Raw genomic sequence first — 23,626 nt, 5'->3', positions numbered from 1 at the left:
TTGCAAAAAGGTGATGGGTCTCTAGAGAAATATCGGGCCCATGGGATTAGATGGGATCTTTCTGAGTGTGTTGAGAGAGCTAGCTAATGTTGTTGCAAGTCACTTTTCTCTTCTAATAGTTGTGGAGATCAGGGTTGGGTCTCAATGACTGAAGAAAGATATTGCCATCGTTTTCAGGAATGTAAAGGAAGATTAATTTGTGGAACTGCATGCTGGTCAGCTGCAGTTTGGTCCCTGAGGAATTGTGGAGCCTGTCTGCTTAGAAGCCCTTTCTAGGCATATAAAGGTGAAAGCAGTAATTAAGACTACCAAGAGTGCTTTTCCACCAGATTGTCTGGAACCGAGGTTGAGGAGAGAGAAGCAGTGGTGCCATCTACATTGGCTTCAACAAGTGTTTCACTGTGGTGTTCAAGAGAATCCTGATGTCTCATTTGGAACATTGCAGTCTAGATGAGACTGCTAGTTAGATAAAAAGGCAGTCTGGATCATTTAGATCAGAGGGTCCAGTTTGGGATGTGTCATGCTTAGTATTTTATCAGTGACCCAGCACAAGCAGAAATGCCCTTCAAAAAGATTGCAAGTCATCATTGTGAAGGAGGATGAGGTCAATATGTTTGAAAACATGGAATGCTACTCTGAAATGTATGAAATCTGTGTAGCAGTTGCGTTTAAAATTTCTTTTTCTAAGTAACTGTGTTTCATTTCAGATTATGGAGCTCTGTGGTGCAACAAGACTTGGCTATTTTGGAAGAAGTCAGTTTTACATTGCTTTGAAACTTGTTGCTGTGGCCCAGTCTGGTCTCCCTCTAAGAGTGGAAAGCTTAAATACAGGTAAATCACAGGACCAGAGGCGTGGGGATTGAGATGCTGATTATTGGTAGTTGGCTCACGGATTCTAATAGAGTAACCTTGTCAATTGGTGTGATATGTCTTTTTATACATGCTACAAATTTAAAAATGTGGAGAGACTGAGAGTGTTTTCTTACCACGCAGTAAATGAGTTTAAATACCTTACTCATTGAATAAGTGTTGTGTTCACCATAGGATGAATGAACAACTTGTACCTACTATGTAGGAGCAAGTTAATTCTGTGGATTACTGGTGTGAGAAAGTGCTGTATCCTCTGAATAAAGTACTAAGAGGAGTAATGTAAACTGGAAGGAAAAGAAGAATGCAGCATCGCAGGCTTTTGTAGTTGCTGGGTTTTCCAAAGCCTTGATTGTGACAAACAGAAGGTTATCTTTTCTAATGTTACATTTCTTTGCACTTTGACAGTTTTTTCACATCTTAGTGCAGATATGAAGATTAGTTGAAGGTTTTTTTCCTTGTGAAAAACCTGGCCTGTAAAAGATCTTAGAAGTCAGTTATCAGCCAAATCCCATTACTCTACTTTTCAAAGGTCACTGTGGTGTGGGTGGTGAAACAGGAGCAGGAGAAAGACTTACTCTAGGAAGATGATTTAGAGCAGCAGGAAGAGCTTTGAAGTGAAGCTCTCTTGTAGCCTTTTGAATGAGATAAGTGGATCCATGTCCTTGCTCTGTAAGATGAAAAGAGACTTAGGAAGATGTAATGAGTTTTAAGTCACTGTAGCCCTTGCATTGTAGTACACAACCCACAAGTTAAAAACATCTTTTGAGCACAGTTTTGCCTTATAGTGACTTTTCTAGTAGATTTTATGTCTGTAGAATAATGTTATGATTTTTATATGCTGTTTAATAAAAGAAGTCTTGAGAAGTTTTCGTGTCTAAATTATATAGATCAAATGGCAGTTAAGGAGACTGTTAAAAACAATTTGATATGACTGAAGTATTTGACAAAGCTCTAAAAAGGAAAAGAATCACTGTGTATACTCTCACAGTTTATGTTTATTCTAGGCTCGTACAAACTGTTTATACTGCTTTCATGGGGTTTTGTAGCTTTTTGGAAAAGTGCATTGTTTTAGTCAACATTTTGCTAGTATTCAAGTTCCTTTCTGCTTATAAGCCACTCTGTGTTTATAAACCATTTCCCTAGTTTTCCTGATGAGTGTTCCTGAATCTAAAGCTTTAGCAAGTTGTAGCAGAATGCCCTAAAATCGGAGAGTTGGATAAAGAACCTTTGACTCTTAATACTGATAAAACTGGACCCTGTCCAAACAATTGTGGAATTTTTCATCAAATGCCTATTGAAGAAGGGAAAGACAAATCTGTATGTAGGTTTTTTCCAGGGATTCTATAAGCTTGGTTTTATTTTAATGTGAGATACCTTAACCAAAAGGAACTTATCTATTAAAAAAAAAAAAAAAAAGAGAGAGAGAGAGAGAAGTCAGAAGAAATTGGAAGGAAATAATTGAATGAAGGTGCAGAGTTAATTCCAAAATATAAAATATGTAGCTATAAAGTTAACAGCAATTGGAACTTTCATAATTTCACATTGATAATTTCCTTGATTCATGACAATATTAGAAATACTTGTAATGATTTCTGGACTTCTAGGAATAATTTTCTGTAACAGGTTCCAAGCCTACGAAATACATGAAGTTCAATGGAGAGAACATTTATTTTTACCCTGACTGTTTTTAGCTATGGTCTGTTGCCTTGGTTGCAGTGGTTCCAGTCCTATCTATGAATTTCCTGCTTCTAGAATGATTCAAGTGTTGTTGTAACAGCTAACTCAACAGCTAAAATACAGCAGGCTGAAGATTCATAAAATGATTCTGGGCTTGGGTTGCCTTCCTTTGCAAACTGGGTTCTGCCCACAGTCCACCTCCAAGATGTCTTGAAGAGGAACTGTTAGAGCCATCCCAAACTAAGCTATATACTCTTTCTCACTTCAAATATTTTAAGTTATTTAAAGCTTATATTTTTGGACATCTGCTTTTCAGCTCTCCATTTTATGCATGGTTCATTGATTTTTCTTAATTTTCTTCATTCTTTTATCTTGGGATTTTTTTTCACCTTCCTACTTGTTTCTTTTGCTCTTTGGTGTGTGTCTTGTCAGTAGACAGGAAACTTGCTTTATCCGAGTTGCTGAGTGGAATCTCAGTCGAATTTTGAATAGTAAGTCTAACATAAGTGTGGTCCAATTGATTCTTAAGTGAGTACGTTTTTGATTATTCAGATGTGCAGTAGAGTAAGAATGCTGGCATTAGTTATTATACTACAAGTCTCTAAACTCGTTGGTACTTTGTCCCAGAAAATTTTATTTCCAGGAAGCTAAAAATTGAGACATGAATGAACAGTGTCTGTTTCAAAGTAATATTTATTTCCTAAGTATGGAATGCAGGTTTTGGTGGAAGAAAATGTTAGGAGGGACGTGGGGATAAAAAGTACAGAGAATCCTTTAATATATTCAATATCAAGGATTAGTTCCATTCATGACAGCTATCACATTTATTATTGAGGGATTTCCGAATGGTAACAAATATTGTAATGTTGAAATGAGATTTTCCTGCTGTTATGGGGAAAAGTCAGGAGAGAGGTAAAAATAGCAGGTTAGTCATGTAGGAACTTAGTACAGCTAAACAAGCCTATATTTATCTACTCTTTCTTTTAAAGGAGACAATAGAGTATTTTGTGTTTCTCTTGAGTCCTCTGTTATCTTGTGAAATCATGCCAGAGAACTCATACCAAAGTCTCGTGCTGGCACAGCCAATTGTATAGACTTCCCCTGTGTCAGTTGGATCATCTGGTGTCTGTGTTTTCCTGGTTTTGCAAACATACACATTTTCACTTGCATGCAATGACTTTTTCACTTTTTGGCTGGCTCTGGTTCACTGTTTAGTTATGTTACTTTCCTGCTGCAACAGGGAGTACAATGCTCATGTAATAAACAGTATGCAATTTCATCTCATATTTTAATATAGTTGTAGTACCACTGACTCATTCTCAGTACCAAAAATAATTTACATAAGCACTCAGCAAGAGAAATTAAATTTCTGCCATGCTTGTAATTTTGTTTTGTGTTGGAAACGTAATTTCCAAGTAAGCTGTGCAGCAAATTCACAATTTTTTTTTTCCAAGTGTTGCAGTTGGGAGAAAAAGGGTAGAAATCTTGCTGTGGGAAATTGAATGTTTACGTAGCCTCATTTTTCTTGGGCTACTCTGAGCCATGGTACATAAAGCTAATACCTTCCTAGCATTTTGTAGAAACTTTGCATTTTAGTTGTTCATATCAATGAGGTGACATTGGAATGTTTCCAGTTGTATCCCAATTAGCTAAATTAGCTTTTGTTGTAGAAAAGTATGCGCATATGTCTTTAAGCAATAGTCACAGTATTTGTGATACAACTAGGTTATATTATCTGTTGTAAATACGAATGTGACATTAGTTCGCCAGAAGGTGATGCTGAATACACTGCAGTATTTCAGCATTTGTTTTGCTGATGAACCATTCTATATGAAGACTTTAATTCTATATATGTGCTAGAAATGGTAGATAAATATTGAAAACCACACTTCAGTAATGAAATGTTGACAAAACTAACAAAAAATGAGGTAAATCCAGGTTATCTGATTGTTGCTGCATGTATTGCACAGTTGTAGTGCAAAGCTGTAATGGAGTAATGTGAAGTCATCTTTGTGTACCAAAGTCAGAACTTGGGTAGCAGAATTGTGAAGTCTAATGCAGAATATGTATTTGTTTTTCCCAGCTGCCAGGTGTTGTCTTGACTGTAGCAGCCATCTCAGTGTGTAAGAAATTGATTCGCATGTGAAATTTTAACTTCAAAATAGAACTGTATTTTTTTCTTAATTGTCATGTTTATGTAAATGTCCTGCTTTATTTTTTTTTTTACAGTAAAGGATCTCCCTCTTCCCAGATTTGTTGTGTCAAAGAATGAACAGGAGTCAAAACACACAGCCTTGTATTCTTCAGATGCTGATAACTCAGCTTCATATTCAGGTGTGATTCCTCCTCCTCCACCTGGCAGGATACAAGTCAAAAAAGGCTCTGTGAGCCATGATGCAGTTCAGCAACGTACATCAACTGACCAACAGGTAAATTAATTTAAAAGATTAAATGGGACACACTCTTAACCACTACTTTGCTGTGTACATGTCAATTTGATAGGGCTTCTAAGCTTTGTTACTTTCAATATAGTTTCTTTTAAAAACATTGTACTGATACATACTATACACAAAGACCATATGTGCCTCTGAAATACTTGCATGTAGGAGACATTTTTATGAAGTCATAAAATCTCTGTTTAAAATATTGCCAGTAATGGACAAAGAATTGAGACAGAAAAGAAATTCAATATGTAAGCTAGGATGGCAAATATAAAGTTGTAGTCATTATGATATTGATAGCTCATTTATTAAATAGTTCCCATCAGTTTCCTGGTCATTGGAACAGCGGTACTGAGTGCCATGGAAGACTGAATTTCTAGTCCTTCAACATGCTCCAGTACATGCAAATCTGAAATACTATATTTAGAAAAAATTCTGTGTATTTTCACAGTTGCTTTTCGCTACCTCACATTTTATTGTTCAGCTGTTTAACTGTTAAGGAGAGACAATGAGAACCAGAAAACCAGAAGTTTTTGCATAGCTTTTTCTTGTGTTTTAATAATGAGAAATCTGATTTCTTTTTGTTCACTGGTTCTTTCATCTTCGGTGACAAGATGTCTGAATAAATGAAAACTGTAAAGGCTTACAACTTGGTGCCTTCTCATACATAATTCCTTGGGTTTACAGTCTTTATGCTCTTTTTCCATGGGGAAATCCTTTCTGATTGTCTTTTCTACAAGCAAGAGCTGAGTGCAAATGCTAAAATTTTCTGGGTGTGTGTATTGAATGATTTGTTTTCTTCCCCATGGTATACTTTTTTTCTGAGCTTATTTTATAAAGAATTGAGGAACTTGTGAATGTCCCATAGTCACTCTGGGAATCAAGGAATCACTCACAAACATTAATTAGTCTCTATGGAAATAGCCCAGACTGATCCAATATAAAGAAAAAATAAATTAATAGAGGAAATCTGTAATCAGCATTTGGCTGGCACTTCCTTTCTTTCAAAGAGAAAATGGAGAATGTCATGAAAAGAGAGCTAGCAGTAGGTCTCAGGATACCTTTTAGCTGTCTAGTTTTGGGTAGGTGTGTTTCAGAGAGCTGCCAAGCACTTTGCACATCACAGATTTGCTAGATCTGATGGTGGGGTTTTACTTGGGTTGAAACTGTAATTTATATGCTTCCATCATGATGTTGTGTTTATTTAGTGGGCAGCTGTAATTTAATACTGAAATCTGTAGTGGCATAATGTTAAAATTACAAAAAGAAAAATAAATCTGGTGTTTGAGATCTTCAAGTTCAGGATAAAGAAGCCACATATTTCCAAAGGTGTACGTGCAGCTAAATTTCATTTCTCTGTCTTGGCTGATAGAAGCAACTTAGTATCTCTCTTTCAGGCAACTCTGCGCAGGATCATCAGAAAAAAGAAACTCTGTATCTAAGTCCTTTGAGAGATCTGGCCCAGAAAACAGGCTTAAAACAAGTGTAACAGCACAGCATTGAGTCCGGGAGTTTCAAGTTGTATTCACGATCTAAAACATCAGAGAAGTAGTGTCTCAGTTTGCACCCTGTTGTAAAACTGAACATTCTGTGGCTGATGCTATATTTCTGACTGTACAATGAACCCATTCAAGCTGCCTTCTTGTCCCAATCTAATACTTACTGATTGAGATATCAGGTTAGAAATAAGCTGAGAAAGCCCAGGTTTCTCACGTAACCACATAAATACTCTAATTGGATTATTTTCCAAAATATGTGTACAGCTTTTATTCCTGTTTTCATGGAAATTACTGACTTAGTGGTCTTCACCTGGAGATACCTTTCAAATTTATGAAATCTAGAAAGTTTCAGATTCTGAATTCTCATGCCACCTTTTTGAGTGATAAGTATGAGAAGAGACAATGTCTGAGAAGTAAATCACAATGTGTCATCTTCTTAGGGATCACACTTTTTTCTGGAGGAATATGTCAGTTAAACTTGGATATTTCACTCATGGAGCTTATCATGTAGTTGCTAGATAGTCCATTAGCAAATTTGGGGTTTGTTTTTTCTTAAACTGTTTGTGGCTTTGAGAATATGCCCACCACTTGAAAATACATTGATTTCTTAAAACATTATGGCTGAAATATTATTTATATGTAATCATAAGGTGTCTTAATTGTCATCTTTAAAAACTGGGTTCATTTATGTGCAGCTTTTCATATTAGTGAGATTTGTCATGCACAGTATAATAGCTCAGAATCACAAATAATATATGGAGAAGAACTTCACTTAGTATATTGTCTGCTGAAATGTCTTAGATGAAGCTGTTTCTTTATCAATGCATTATTTTGGCAGCTCCCTCAATGAACTTTAATTGCAGGCAGGGCATCAGGAAATCGCAGTCAAGCTGTGTTTCCAAAGAGTAGCTATAAATGATTTTGTTGTAGTTTTTTTAGTTTGTAAATATAGCCCTGGACAGAAGTTTATATCTTTTTAATGTTGTTAGAAGGTGACTGAAGTCATGCCCAACTGTCACAGAAGCTGGAGAACTGATTTTAGGAGTCAAGCTGAATAATGAAAGATGCCTTCACTCACTGGATAGCATGTTAATTGCACATCTTAGTGGAGATGAAACACTGGGTGAAAATATTTTTTTTCTTCTGACAGAATTTCTCTTTCTGCAAAAAACAGAGGCTAAGTAGATTTGAGCACTTCTGCTGGCAATGTGATATCTGTATAAGCACTTTGGTGACATAGGTATGCTACCACAGTGTGTGTATATGTATCTCTATACCTTGATAGTAGTAGCTATGCTACTAAAAATGTTAGTGTACTGTAAACTTTCTTAGAAGAAGCTGCAGTGTTGAGATTAGGAAGAATTTTGTGTCTTCTGAAAGTAGCTCACAAGTGACTAAATGTTCTCAATGTTGGGGATGTTTTGTGTTTTGCTTTTAAAGCCAAAATGCAAATTCTTTTTCCAGTTTTGTTAAGTACAAACCTGATTTTGATCAGGTACTGCTTTAGGATACTTTTACCTCTTTTCCAGTAAAGGAGGATCTCTAGCTTCAATAGATATTTGGACTCTTAACATCTGAAAACATGTATCTGACAAACACTCACAGGCTGAACCTTGCTATATCCAGATGAAAATAAGAGGTAAAGGTGAAGGTACTTCTCTGCCTCTGGGTGCATTAAGCATATTACTGTCACTCCAGGTCATATTGATTTATTGCTATGTCAGTGCAGCCTTAGGAAGAGGCAGCTCAAATTTGGTACCTGTAGCAGACAGAATTTGATCATTTCAGTTCTTTCAACTATATGAAAAGTAGTGTGACTTTATTTTAGGGTTTTGCCAGTAGTTCATATCTATGTACTTCTGTTTTGTAGATTGAACAGGTAGTTCCAGATACAATATACCTGGTATTAAATAAATTGTTTACAAGCACAGAACTGGTAAAGGTCTCGTATCTCATTTGCATCTAACTCTTTATTATTATGAGAAAATGTATTGGATAACAAGTTTTTAAAAAGGTTGGGATTCTCTCTCGAAACCGCAAAGGCTTTTGTTCCACACTGGCTATGTTGGGGAAAACCATTCCAGAGCCTTTGTAAGAATATTGTGGAAGATTCATGGGAATATGGTGGGAATTCCCATTTAGTTCAACCTGTTCTTTTAACAACTTTGTCATTAGTATTTGCTGCAGGGCACTACTAGTATTTACTGGAAAACTATTGCATTCCACTTTAGCTCCATTTTGCTTGACAAAACAATCCGTAGTCTCAGTTTCATCTCATAAAGTAGTTATCAGTAATCCTTAATCCTTCTCTGCTTGTGATCCAATTTGAATTCACACTTATTGAAAATCTTTTGCTACATTTGTATTTCTTGTTCAAAATTATATTTCACCAGTATTAGTACTGTTTTGTATGGTTCTTCCCTGCTTCTGCTTGGTATATCTCACCTCGTATACTTCGGCTGCTGTGAATAAAGGAAATCTGTCATACTTGACATATTGTAGGGGTCTGATAGATGACCCATGCATCCAGTCTGCTCATTATGACTTTCAGTATTAACTTTCATTATGCAAGAAAAACTGTATTGTACATTTTAAAAATTGATAGCTGAATATTGCCTATGTCCTGAAAGGGATCCATCCATCTGCTGCCTCACATTTGTTGTCACAATTTGTAAGCATGCTATGTAGTGTGCATAATCAGTTACCTAAAGTATCAAATTAGGTTAATGCCCAAATCAGTCATTGAGGAGCATTATTAGACACTTCCCTTCAATCTCATAATTCCCATTCTAATACAATCCAGCTTTGCCCCTTCTACAACCAGTTCTTTTACACTTTAGATCCTTGTATTAATCTCCATGTTGTTGGAACTATCTTGTATGACACCCTGCTGAGGTGTGCTCAGCTTCAGGTTAAATGTAATGCAGTTCCTTTGTTGAGGAAATCACAAAAATACCAGCCAATTTGAGTATCATTTCTCATGCTGTGATTGGTCCCTTTTTCATTTGTCTCTGGTTTAATTATTATTTTCCTCAAAAATCTAATCCTTTAAAACCTTTCAAACTGCTGAGGTCAGATCAGTCAGTTTGTAATTGGCTGAACCACACATCCCCTCTTCAAAAATGTGTAGTGCTGCAAGTAAAGAAGTTCTCATTGAACCTTGGGCTGTTTTGTTCTTCGGTATGAAAGCTAATTGATTACAAAAACCTGGGTTCTGCAATGCAATTACCATCTCTAGCATAAATCTTTTTTCATTATGGATCTGTTGACTAAATCATAAGCAGGCTGGGTAGTTTCAGGGCCTGGATGACAACACCTTAAACCTACTTGCTGGATATCATATCTGGCTTCATCATCTCTGGAATTCTCCTTAGGAGATTTTCTTCTGGCCTGAGGTGTGAGACCCAGGAAAAGGTTTATAATCTCATTTGTCTTGTGTACTTTTAATACCCTTGTGAGGCTGAGATCCCTCTGGACAGTATTTTTCCTTTAGAACATTATTGTGTTAACTTAACAGTTTGTTTGACTTGTCTTCACTAAGGCTCTTCGTTTAGAGTTATTAATTAACATGCTATTTTTAGTAACTTCTTGTCAGTTCAAAGGTATCCTAGTTATGAGTACTTCATAGTGTCTTGGTTTTGTAATTCCAGTCTGACAAAAATAATTCTTTCTTATAATGTTTTTAAATATGATTTTTTTTTTCTTAATTAAGATGTACTACTTAATTTTTACCTGGTAGCTATAACCTTATTTTTTGATTAGTTATTGACAAAGATGTTTTCATTAGTTTGATTTAACATGAAAATGTTAACCATTTGTGTCAACATGTGTTTATTTAGATATTTTCTGGAATCATTTAAAGAGATAAAATAAATGACTTAACACAGTAAAATACAGAATGTTGTAATTGCTTTGATATTTTTTGAGATTTGTCTGGAGAGAAAAGGTAGGGATCTAAATATAATTGCATTGAAAATACTAAAAAAGTTATAAAAATGAAGTTTTAATAGTAGGTGATCTAATAAGCATCTACCACAGTGTGCAGACACTGAGAAAAATTTTCAAAGTTCCCAAAGAAATTAGGTGCATATCTTCAAATAAATGAGCTACCAGTAAGTAATGCAAACTGTTTTTCCATGCTATGATTTGGAAGAGCAGATAAGTTAGGTTTTGTATCTTATTTATCTTTTAAATATCTGATTCTGGACATATCAGGCTTTGAAAATTAATTTCTTTTATTAATAGATCAGACAGGTGAAAGCAAACAACCCTAGTTGCTCAGTTGCAACATACATGCTCAAACTCTCAAAACACTCTGAGAATGTGTGTTGCAGGTGAGGATCGGAGTTGGTTCTGATGAAACTACTGCCTCTGTTTACTGAGGTGTGAAACTCCAGACAAGACTGAAGCAGAAACTGCAACAAACCATGTTTTCTAGGAATGAGTGTGTGAAAATGACAACTTTTTATCCGCTGCAAAGGCAGATACATAGTTAACAACCTATATACAAGGAGTGAATGAACCTGTATGTAAGTGCAGTTTCAGTAGATCTCTACTCACTGTGTTTTACCATGACTGCTTTTGAATGTGAGTCAGTGTTTCTACTGTCCTGCCTCTTCCCCAGTCTTTTTTGGATTTCATCTTCCTTCTTTACATTTGCATCAAGCCATCAGTGTTTTGGCCAAGACATTTTATGTGTATGCACATATTTGTGTGTGTATATATAAATGTACATATACTAAAAAAAAAACAACTAAAGTTTTAGGTCTTTTAGGGTTCTAGTGAGCTGGCTGAGTGAATGTCATGAGTGGTATTTGTGAGTGACTAGGATTTCAAAAGGAAAAGATGGTGTCACAGTAATGCCATGTAAATTGGTTTGGGAATGTGTGTCTTGTAATGACAGTAAAGCTGAAGATGTGGCTTGTCCCCCTTCCAGAAGTTTTTTGACATCAGAGCTGGTGACATGTTTTGGCTGTTTAATAATTTTGGAATATGTAAGCTCCAAATCAATTGTGGGAAATCTGTAAATGTTTGGAATTCTGGTACAATGTCTTGCACAGTGAGAACAAAGTTAATTACTTCCTATGTTTGTACTTACAATGATCTGATTACTGTTATTACATGCTTTACAGAATCACATGAACCACATGTGAAGTAAAGATTTAGAGGAACTGAAGTTGAGGATTGTATTTAAAATTTCTTCCTATGCCAGCAGCATAAGACCAGCTGTTAGCCAGAGGCTTACTGAAGAGTCACAGTTCTCAGCGTAGGGCAGGGCTGCTTCATGAGGACTGTGTGTCAAGTTTTAATGTTCACATGCAGTTACTAGAAATAGTGAGTAGTTTTCTTTAGGTAGACTATCGTACATTTATCTGCCTCAGGTTTTCTTGTGTCTTTCTGGACCATCTGATTTGTAAGAGTACTTGACTAAATGAATGGCATCTGTGTCCAAGCATAGCTTTCTCTAGGTTTACTCCATGATGTTTTGTCTAAAAAATTCAAACATCCTTCAAATCTTGTTTGATAAAAGATGGCTTATACAAGAGCCAATGGAAGAGGAAGCTTTTCATTGATTTGAGTGATGCAGTGTCATGGTTTTCCTGTCACCTGTTGCACAATGCTAGAGCACAGTAGCCATTCAACCACAGTTCCATCTTCCAACCTGCAAGTAGCACTCTGGATATCCTGACTCCTTCCTCTCTTGCCCCCCTGTACCTGTAAGGATAAGAACATTCTGCCATTGAAAATAAATTTGTCAAGTAAACGCAACAAGGAGAAATCTTCAGGCAAATTTCAGAAAGGCATACAGCTGCAGCAAAAAAAAAATATCTTGAATTCATGGGAGGTACTGTGGAAGAACAGTAACTCAGACTGTGCAGTCAGCTGATCCCTCTGCTAGAAGCTGAAGTGAACTAGTATTACTCTCAGCCACTGGCAAAGAGGTAAAACTCCTTGCCAGTATGTATAAGCATCATTTAAATACTTGGGATGAAAAGTTTGAAATCTCATGGCCTAGAAATTTAGTTGAGGAAATCTGACTTGATGGTCAGAACTTCCAGAAAATATTTCAATTGCAGAATCAACCAAGGTGGCTTTGCTTCACAGGAAATAGGAAAATCAGAGGACCAAAAAAAGACAAAAGGTTACATCAACACACTGGAAATTAACCAGTCATTGTGGCTCTAAAGCTTTTTTGTTAGGATGCATGCACATTTGATATATATCTTGCTTTGAGAAAAGCATTTTTATGGCACTTTCTTACTTTTTAATAAACTTTTAGACTTAGGTGTAATATTGTGTAAAAAGCTTAATGGTTTTTGAATATTAGGCAAAGTAAATCAGTTTGGGTAATTTTGGGGAAGCCTGTCAGTTGTCAGTCAGTCTGTCTGTTGGTACTTGATAGTACATTAACAACTGTTAACGTAGAGTACCAAAATTTCTGTGTACTGCTGAAACAGATTTTGAGATTTTTTGCTTTGTTATTATTTTTCAGGATGTTTGGAGCTCAATATTTGCTTTCTTGTCCTTGTTTTCACCAATACAATTTAGTTCAAATCAGGAGAACTGGCAAACAAGAATTTCAAAAGATAAAGATATAGGGAAGAAATTACTTTCTTTTACATAAATACTTTCTACAATAGAAATTATTTTTCATTTGTATTTTATTTGAAATGAAATAAACTGATAATCTGAATGTCTCATGAGAACTGATTCCATGTAGAAATTGCACATGCGGTTCTCTTTCTTCCCACCTGTGCAGGAAGAATATAGTACAATATGGGATTAAATAGAAGCGTAAGCCTTAGTATCTGGGCAATATTACCTTGCACAGCACAGAAGTATATCCTAAATAGCATCATTCTTTTTAAAAAATTGCATCTATGTTTTTGCATATTAAAAAAACAAGTGTCCTATCTAGTGAATTTTTCCCCTCAATCCTTAATTCTGGTTTGTTTTAAATAAGAGTAATTGATTGTGACTCATTTGATGAACATTTGGTATGATTATAAATTGTACAGTAAGTATTTTTATTTGAGACCTGGTTTCAAATGTAACTTTTATCACAAGTGAAAGTAAGTTTTATAATCTAGTTTCCTTTGTAGCTAAGTCATTTAACTTGGCATTGCTGTTGTCTTAATGCTAAGTTAAAAACATATTAGATGATGTTGTTTGATGTCAATGTGTCCAGTCCTAGTCATACTGTACCTGACTTCTCCTGTTCCCTCATTTTAAAAAGTACTAAAATTTTCACTCTCTAAAATGAGAGTTTAACTGCAGTGATGGTTGTTTCTAGCAATATTGGTTTTAGATAGGCTTTTATGTATTTAGTTATGTAGTAAAAAACTTAAAAGATTCCTTTGTTTTATTAGGAGTCCACATCTCCAGTTGTTTCACCACAGCAATCCCCACCAACCTCTCCACATACATGGAGGAAGCACAACCGCCATCCCAGCGGAGGGAATAATGAGCGACCTCTTGCTGGACCTGGGCCTTTTTGGGCTCCATTTAGTGAAGTGCAACCAGGTATAAATGTCTTGTTATGCTTCAGCTGTAACCCGAAGTTGTGGAATTCTCAAATAAGTATATGAGCTTAGGGCAGTTTATCTTTGTGTTTTCCAGCCCTGGAAATTTTCTCACAGATTCAAGTGTCTGTGTTGACAGCAGCACTGTAGATCTGTGGTCTTGCACACAGCAGATCTGTTAGTGTCATGTGGGAAATGCTAAGGGTTTGGAAGGAGGGAAAGAGAGTGTGTAAGTTTTCCAGTGGAAAGTTTTTAAAAACAAATCTGATAATCCTGTTGAAATTGTGCAGGAGCTGTCAGTATACCTGAAAATGTGGGGACCTCAAGGGAAAGCAGGAGATAATATATTGTTTGTTTGAATTATATTTCTGGTAGATTAGGTGAATTGCCAAAACATTTAATTTGATTTCTTTAAAGTTTATGTAAACATAACTGAAGCTTCTGCATTTCCAATCTGTCAAGGTAGAACCACTTGTTTCAGTGAAGCCTTTCATCCTTTAATGTTCTTCATTTAATATGAAGACCCTCCGTGTTGTTGTATCACTGTATTCAGATTTTAAAGCTTTCTCCCTTAATATCTCATATTTTTAAAAATTCTGTTTTCTTTTCTGATATCCTGGTAGTCTTAATAAATGTGGGAGCAGCTGTGATTGAGATTTGGATTTTTGATGATACTGCTAAATAAAATGTTGCATTTTGTAGGCTGTAGTTTGAGACTGAACTGTGATTGCTTGGTTTATTTCAGTTATGATATTCCAAAATCGGTCTGTTACCTTTCAATTATTGTCACTCTCTAGTTCTAAGCATCTGTGGAGGAACAGGGATTCTATTAGAATTGGTTAGCTAAGAAAAGAAAACTTCAGAAGTGAAGTGGGTTGTATGCAGAGGTTCATGCCAGTGTCCTGAATGTTGTTTGCTAGTAAGTGCCAGTCAATTTATAATTAAAAAATATAAGATTATTAGTCTGCTCATTGCATATATAAAGCCTTCTAAGAGTTCAGTCCAAGCACTATCAGCACTCAGTTTCTCAACATTTTTTCTCCCATAGTTGATCTGTGTTTCCCTGAAGCTGAAATACAAGTATGTCTGATGGCTGATTTCTAACTTGTGAAGTTTTTCTAACGTAAAAAGTCAAGGACTCCAGGAGAGTATGCAAACTCTTCCTAGTGTTGAAGAGTTCAATATTGTTACCTTAAAAATAAAGTTGTAGTAGCATATTAATATTTCAGTTTGGTAATGCTTTCCCTGTGATGTTTAATGGGTAAATATTTCAGAAGTAGTCTGAGCATATTTTTGAACTAGCTCAGTATTCCCTGATTTTTATATTCCAAACTGGAACACATTCATAGTTTATTTAAAGTAATTCAAAGATGCTATTATCAAAGGATTGTCTGTTCTGGCAATGCTAAAAATAGAGTTGTTTTTCATGCATTAGTTTAAGAAAAATTGTCAACGTAATTTACTGTGGATGATCCTTTTGCACTTCAGATGATTAACTATTGATTTGAATTTCAGCTGTTGTAGGCAGCTCCTAGTTTTTCCCCCCTCTCTTGTTCCTACTTTTTAAGGACAGTGTTTATAGAAAAATTATGTTCTCGCGACATTTAGATAGAACCGGATAGACTGTTGGTTAGTTTCCTTAAAATCAGTGCCACAAGCTCATCTTGATTCCAGTGCAAGATGTTTTTGAGAAGCCAGGTGAAGTGTTATAGTTTCAGTAGGACTGTGCCATTTCACTTGTGATCCAAGAAAAATGAGAATCCAGGTCTCTCTGCTTGTATTTCACTTTATTTTCAAACATTATTTCATATAATGAGGTTGTCAAGTGTAATCATGGAACTTCAAGTGTGAAAATGTTTCTAGTGGGTCAGATAATAAACAGCATGTTGCCTTAAACCAGAAGGGCAAAAATCAAATCTAATTTTTTTTGTTGGAGAAAGATGTATTTAAACAGGAAGATTCTGACTTATGCATTATAAAGGTTCCCTTGCATCCTCATACTCCCACTATGAACGAAGTTAAACAGTGCTTTCTCTACTGAATTGGGCTGTAGAATAATTATTAGTTATAATTAGTTATTAGATAACAACTCAATTGTTGGTTTTTTAAAAATCTTACAACTTGTCTTGCATTAGAAATCTAAAGCATAACTTACAGCTCTAGTTATCAATCTCTCAAGAAGAAAGCCTGTTCTCATCTCAGCAGAGCAAAAGAATTCAGATATTACAATTTTTTGTCACTGTGTTGTCCAGTAATTGTTAGGATGCTTTTTATGTTACTGGTTTCTGAGGCACTGTCACAACTAGCTCAGTGTGCTTATATGAAATCAAAAGCCAAGGCTTGTTACCATCTTTATTCAACAATTTTTGTAAAAAGAGCCCCAACGGGTGCATCTATTTTACTTTAATGTTGGGAATTAAAAGTTCAGTGACATGCATTGATCACCTTTATAGAATATTTATAGTTAGCTCAGGTCTCATCCTGAAATGTCAGAGCCAATTCTCTCAAAACCTGAGTCTCTTAAGTCTTTCAGGCACCTTTAACAATTTAAGATAACATGATTTTTAAACAGCTTTGTGTCCCTGCTCTGGCTTGCATCTCCAGTCTGGAAAAGTCTTCACAGAATAATCCAGTGGATGACTGAACATCTTGTAGGAAGCAAAACTGTATATGAGATGTGAGCTTCCTGATCCTACAGTTACAAGAGAGCAAAAACTAAAATAGTCCATACTTCTACCTTTTCATCTCATTTTGCGCTACAGCTCCAGCTGCTAGAATGTTGCTGATGTTGACATACTTGGAAGAAAGGGACTCTCTCTACTTCAGATGATAGTTGAGTGGCATAGGGGCTAGAAATTATTTTTTATTACCTTGTAGTCTTTTGGGACTGGAAGCAAAGCAGAACTTTTATGTTGGTAGTATCCAACTAATGATCTAAAACAAGTAAATAAATCTGAGGTCTTCTGTTCTGTCCTAGGACATTTGTTAGCTTTCTTTGGCATGACATCAGAGTTCTGTGTTGATGTGTGAATATGTATGAGAAGTTGCAGCCCTAAGCCACACTTCTTTCTTTTCTCTTTGGGGAGGGATTTTGTACCAGTTCATTAACACTTCAGGGACAAAAGTGGAACATGTCTACTGTGCTGACAGTTCCCTTGCATCTTTATGGCCCGTAGATACTGGGCTTGTAGGGGACTGAATAGTCCTTTGTCTTCTAGTTAATGCTTCAATAACTGATAATTGACCTTCTTAAAAGGTACGGATTAATCTTACCTGGGCAGGAGAGCTTTACAGCATTTTATCTTATTGTCAGAATTGTATTCAGCTTCCGGTTTTGTTTCACCACAGATTGATGATAAGGAGAGCTCTTGTTAGTTTATAGAGTTTATTGAAAATTTAGTTCTAGTAAACCAGTATTTGTCTAGTTACTGAAAAGTACATGTTAACTAGATAGAATATTCCTTACACGTCTATTTATATCTTAAAGGGGGTAACTTTTATTCCACGGGAAATGAGGTAATTTTCCACAAGTTAGCAATGTGTTGGTAAGATATGCAAGCTAGAGAAAGATACAGAGCAACTACAGGAAGTTGTTAGGTCTTCGTACTAAACATAGAGAATTAGAATTCATGAACTTGTTCAAATCTCATAATTGGTCTTAGGCCTATTCTCCATTGAAAGTGGTGTTAATGGTGTTTTCACTGATGAAGATGCACAGAGACCATTGAAGGTTGTTTCTTCATTGGGTTTCAAATTGTAAAATAAAAAGAGACTGATGGTTTTGAGTCTTCTCTGTGACCAAGTTTTCTTCCATTTCTCTTCCACTTCTCTGTTTCCAGTTTGGTTTTGTCAAATGGAGTTACTGGCTGGTGACAGTCCATGAGCATGTGTGTAGGTCCAGGTGTTCATGGATACTAGTAATCTTTTTCCAGTGTTCTCCAGCCATCCCATCCTGTGTCCAAACACACTGTATTGGAGAGTGAATAACAGGAACAGTAAAGTAAGAATGTTCTTGCTGGTATTATATGAACAGAGGAGAAAGGAAACAGTTCTTGTAATACTGGTACTCAGAAGGTATCACAGTTCAGTGCTACTGGCATCTCCATTGCTGTCCAAGTACTGCTTTGGAACAGATACTGTGTTAAGCAGTGTATGAATTGAACTGTAACAAGACCAGTTGTTGGGAGCAGTAAAGGAGGCGTAAACATATATAAGATTAGTGGTAATAATGTCAGTGTTTGAGAGGCAGAGAAGGGGAAAGTCAGTGTATCAAAAATAAGATCTGAGTGTTGCATATCGATAGGACAGATGGGAAGGTTGTCTGCATATGACTGTTAGTCCTGAAAGAGACAAGGTGGAAAGAGACTCAGCTTTCCTCTTAAGTTTCTTTCTAGTGTTTGAGGATTAGGTGAGCTACTGAAGAAGAGCCTCAAAGCAAATAAAGGACTGTCAGACACATTACTTTTATTCTCAGCACTTTTGGATAAAGTCAGTAGAAGCTCAAGGCCACATCAGGGGCTTTCAAAAGTGGAGGATGAATTTGGGACAAAAGGAGTACTTAATAGTACCTTTTTATCATATTAAAGCTAACTTTAAAAAAAAAAAAAAACCACAAAAAATAATTTTATTAAATTCTCCTGCAAATACTACTTTTTACTCAGTATAATGCAAGATTATAGTGTGTTCTGCATAATTATGATTTTTGTATGTAGGAAAAGAGCAAAGATAAACCAATTCTTAGCATTTTTCTTACTACTTTTCATTTATGGAGTGAAAGAGCAATTGCATATTGCTAGGTATTAAATAACAGTATTGTATACTAACCGTTTTACTGTCACTTAAGATGTTAGTCCTCAGTGTGCCTCACAGATTCTCAGATTTCCTTAGTTCTGTTTACTGCAGTGTAGTTGTCATAAAGCCTTCAAGAACCTGAAATTGTTGATGTTTGTCAGCTTCATAAACTGATTACCTCTATATAAATGGACTTGTCATAGCAGGTTTTTTTTTAGTCAGCATCATGACAAGAAATTCTTGGTGTTTATTGCTTGAAATTAAATCTTACTAGCAGGATTAAATTTATGACATCCGTGTCCTATTTCTTGTTGTGTGGAGGGCTTAAAAAAACTCACAAGAAGCTGACCTGTCTTTTAAAAGGAAGTCTGTTTCTACACACAAAGCAGAAATTCTTATCTAAGTATGATTTTATTTGACATATTTCAAGAGAAAGCATTTGATTGTGCAAGAAGAGTAGATTCATCTGTTTCATAACTGTTGTTTAGATTTAAGGAGTTTAGCATTTCTTTTAGGAATCAAGGAGTAGAATGGAGTTCTGAGCTTCTTCTAGACTTGTTCTAAGTGGTTTTTTTTCTCTCTGATCTGAGTTCCTTAAATTTTTAATTTGCAACTGCAGTTTAAAAGAATATTAATGTTTTTGTACATAGAGCAGTAGATGGCCATATCTTTCTGTAGTTGCTTCACTGTTATTTTAATATTAAGACATTGAACATTGGCAGTACTTCAGAAGTAGACTATAGCAAGGCACTGGGTGAATCTCAATTGTTGTGTTCCAGGTAGTTAATACATAGCAGATATCAGCATTCTGTATGGATGCCTTTTCTTATTCTTGGTCTGTTTTTAAGCAACTGAGTTAAGATAGTGTAGAAACGATGTAAAGGAAAAGGATTATCTGTGCCAAAACCCCCAGTTCTTAAAAGGAATATCCAAGACTTTGTTCTTTAAATGGCAAACTACAACGTAAGGAAGAAAAAAGTTTAATAATGATAATGAAGTTGAATGCTAATATCATATGCCACTCTTAAATAGTATTTGTTCATACAAGTGTTGCTTATTTCAATAAATGAAAAGGTGGAGTGTTTATTAACTGATTCAAAACCCATTAAATGGGTAAAATCCAATTTATATTTTACATGTGTTGCAATAAGCTTGTTCCTCAGTTCTGTCTTTTTAGTGCAGCTTGAAGGTGACTTAATGTAAAAAGCTACAGGAGTGACATGTCAGGCGATGAACTTTGTCACCTTGATGCAATTTGGTTTTCATTTTTCTCACAGTTCTAGAGTATATCTCTCTGACAGGAGATATTTCCATATCCATAGTTCTTTCTCAGTTTTCAAGGTTGTCTTTTGAAAAGGAAATGTTTCTTCTACTTTCAGGCTCATCTACTTCTAGTGATCCCATATGGTCTGGCCATTCACCACCACCCCATCAAGAAAATTGGGTCAGTTTTGCAGATACCCCACCAACCAGTGCTCTTTTAGCCATGCATCCTGCTTCTGTCCAGGTGTGACACTTTATTGGTATTTGATTTGCTTCATTCAGATTGATGTTGCAATTCTTGGGTTTTTTTTTTTCCTTCATAATTTTCATTGCAGATGTTTACTGTGTATCTGTGCTGTAGTCTATTCAGTGCTATTTGCTGCAACAGATACTTGTTTCATTGAGTTGCCTTAATTTGGAATGATTAAATGAAAGCTACTAATTTTTAAAGTGTCAACAATTATGACTTTAAAACATTTGTATTTAGCTTTTTATGCATATGTGCCATACTTTTTTTTTCTGCTTACATACCTGCAGTCATTCCATGTGTATCAGTGTGCAAAAACACCCTGTCATTATCCTGGAGATGCAATCTGCTGATGGTTTCCTGCAGTTTTTAAACTACTGTGAGATTTAACTATGTTTTATATTTTGAAGGCAAGAAGTTGAGAATTCGTAGAAGCATTTTAGGTAGATAATACTGAGGAAAAATATTTCATTTCAGGACCAGACAACAGTACGAACTGTAGCATCAGCTACAACAGCAAATGAAATTCGTAGGCAATCAAGTAGTTATGATGACCCCTGGAAAATAACTGATGAACAAAGGCAGTATTATGTTAATCAGTTTAAAACCATTCAACCTGATCTAAATGGATTTATACCAGGTAAGTTACTCTTTACAAAATATAATTGTGGGTGCATCAGTTACAAAGACTGTTTTGTACTTAGGCTTGCATACTATTTCAAAGGAAGTTCTGCATTTTGCTGATAATATTCTAGTATAGTTCAGCATAATTCAAGAAAGACTAGAAACTAATTTGTCTTTTTTCTTCATTTAACCCTAGTAATTAGTGCAATTTTCCCCACAACTGTTGCTAAATAACTCATCACCTTTACAGTGAGTGTGAGTGTTCTAATGATTTCACTTGTCTTAAATAGTAAAAATTATTGTTGCCATTTTTCAGGATCTGCAGCTAAAGAATTTTTCACTAAGTCAAAACTACCTATTCTTGAACTTTCTCATATTTGGTAAGTGTGATAATTATTTAAAATAATTATTAATGACAACTGTTCAGAAAGATGACAGCTATCTGGTAGACATCTAATAACTACTTACTAGAAAGTGTTATTAAGTCAAATTTCACTACTACACTAGTATGTTCAGTCCTCATATTTATGCCAGTATTACTTCAGTGGGCTTTAGTGGGTCTAGGCTGGCACTATTTACAAGGCACTTGGAGAAAATTTCCAACTCTTCAGAGTTGTAAGCAATTTGAGGTTTTTATTGTTAAAAATGCATTCAAATATAAATAATTCTTATATAGATTTATTTATTCATTTATGTCTAAGTAAATGTACATTGAATATACATATTCATGTATTTTTAAATACAATTTGTGAATGATGTGGAAGCTGTTGTTAATGAAGGCTCATCATCTTTGAAGAGTAAAGTATGTAGCACTAATATGAAATGTTTAGTAGGATGAAGTGAACAATAAACTTTGCTCATCCAAGTAGCAAAACAGAAGCCTGTCTTTTGGAGATAAAATAACCTTTAGAAATTTTATTTATACCAAATTTTCCTTCTTAGGGAACTGTCAGATTTTGATAAAGATGGTGCGCTGACATTGGACGAGTTCTGTGCTGCTTTTCATCTGGTAGTTGCTAGGAAAAATGGGTATGACTTGCCAGAAAAGTTACCTGAAAGTTTAATGCCCAAACTGATTGATTTGGAAGACTCAACAGGTAAGATATGGGTTCAACACAAATGTCACTATTTTAAAATTATGGTCTAATTTTTGCAATATATCAATAGATGCTTGTTTGTATGAGCAGAAAGCATTTGTCAATATGAAGTAAAGCATTGTGCAATTTTTAGAAGTCTTAATCAGTGCTCAAAGCTAATTGGAGCATGTACATATTTCTATAGAGGGTAGTTATTTAGGAATAGCACACTTACACTATTACATTTGGAAATACTGTCTGTGTCCTTTAAAGGTTAAGGAAAACAAAATTGTCACTATATGGATTTTATTCATGACCAGTTACTGTATTCCAGTTTCCCAATCCAGCTATACTTCAGACTTGCTTTCAAATGAATATGCTTTTTGTTCACCCTCATTTGTGAAAGTATGGCATGAGTTTCTAAGTATCGAAGGTACTTAGAAAATATTCCCAGACTCAATGCTAAGGGCAGGATAGGTGTTTAAAAGTGCAGGATCAGAATCATAGGCTTTTTATTTTAAAATTCAACTCCTGACTTGAAAGCAGATTTATCCTTCATTGTGTTGGCACCTAATTATTCTGTGCATTGTCCTTTACCTTTGGATACTCCCAGAAAAAACACTGAATGTATGAGTTCTGCTTGTTAATATGTGTCAAAAACTCAGTCCCATAACCGAAAAACAAACTACTGTGCCATGTCAAAGTGGTGTTTAAAACAGGATGTTTGTGGCTGTCTTACTTTTCCTATTTTAAAATAAAGGAAACTGAATATTTTAAAGCTGCTTTAGATTACTTTTTAACAAAGAGTCTTTGCTTGGAAACTCATGTTATATTGTGAGTCCACAGGTACTATGATTTGCTAGAATTTTATTTCTTCTTATTTAATACTTCAAAGGGAGTCTCCTCGTACTGTGTTTGTAGGTTGTCAAAGCCTTTAATCTCAAAATTATTGATGAGTTCTTAAACTAGATACTGTGTTTCTTACTATTTCTGCTTTAATAATGAACCCATTTTTTGTGGAAGTAGATTGGCTTTTCAAAGAGCTGCCACTGAAGTGTTTTCAGTATGAGTAAGCATTTTGCTGTGATGAAGACATTCATAAGAAGTATCTGCAGTTAATTGGGCTAATACCTAGCAAATGTCTAAAACCTTCCCATTCTCTCTCTTTTTGTGTTAAGGTAGCGATCAAGCAAAAATCTTTGTAGGAAATGCAATAAAATTTATTTGTATAAACCATTTTTACTAAAAAAACCCACAAAAAAACCCCAAAAACTCCACACCCAACTACTATATTTGTACTTGATCTTCTATTGCTTTTATTGGTTGTAGATTTCAGGTGAAATTGTCTTGAAACTTTATACATCAGACACTAAACCAGTAATGTTACATGTATGTTTATTGTTCTCATTTTACAGGCAACTTCATTAATATAAAACTTACTTGCATTAGGTACAAAGTAGGCTTTTCAAATTTGAGGGAAAACTGCTTTTAAAATAAAATGCTTTTTATTTTTCTCTCTGGTATTAAAGGGAAATTATCCTGTTCTAGTGAATGTTAAAAGGTTACCTTGCTACCTAAGTTGTGCATAAAAAATACAAAAATCTGTTTGATACTT

At 35.2% G+C, this 23,626-nt stretch overlaps 1 protein-coding gene across 4 annotated transcripts in view; it reads left to right on the top strand.

The window, feature by feature from the left end:
• The window catches only part of REPS1 (RALBP1 associated Eps domain containing 1), a 64,279-nt gene that overhangs the window by 14,617 nt on the left and 26,036 nt on the right, over nt 1-23,626 (top strand). For all 4 annotated transcript variants that reach the window (XM_085055692.1, XM_085055694.1, XM_085055693.1 and 1 more), the window contains exons 2-8: nt 708-831; nt 4,777-4,976; nt 13,858-14,011; nt 20,181-20,308; nt 20,789-20,951; nt 21,252-21,315; nt 21,878-22,032. In XM_085055692.1, coding sequence (XP_084911818.1) covers nt 708-831; nt 4,777-4,976; nt 13,858-14,011; nt 20,181-20,308; nt 20,789-20,951; nt 21,252-21,315; nt 21,878-22,032 — 988 coding nt within the window. The remainder of the gene's footprint in view (nt 1-707; nt 832-4,776; nt 4,977-13,857; nt 14,012-20,180; nt 20,309-20,788; nt 20,952-21,251; nt 21,316-21,877; nt 22,033-23,626) is intronic.

This window comes from Lichenostomus cassidix, chromosome 3 (genome assembly GCF_008360975.1).
Source record: "Lichenostomus cassidix isolate B80296 chromosome 3, HeHo_3.0, whole genome shotgun sequence".
NCBI lineage: Eukaryota > Metazoa > Chordata > Aves > Passeriformes > Meliphagidae > Lichenostomus > Lichenostomus cassidix.
Note: the sequence above shows the minus strand (reverse complement) of the source record. Positions and strands in the feature narration are given on the sequence as shown.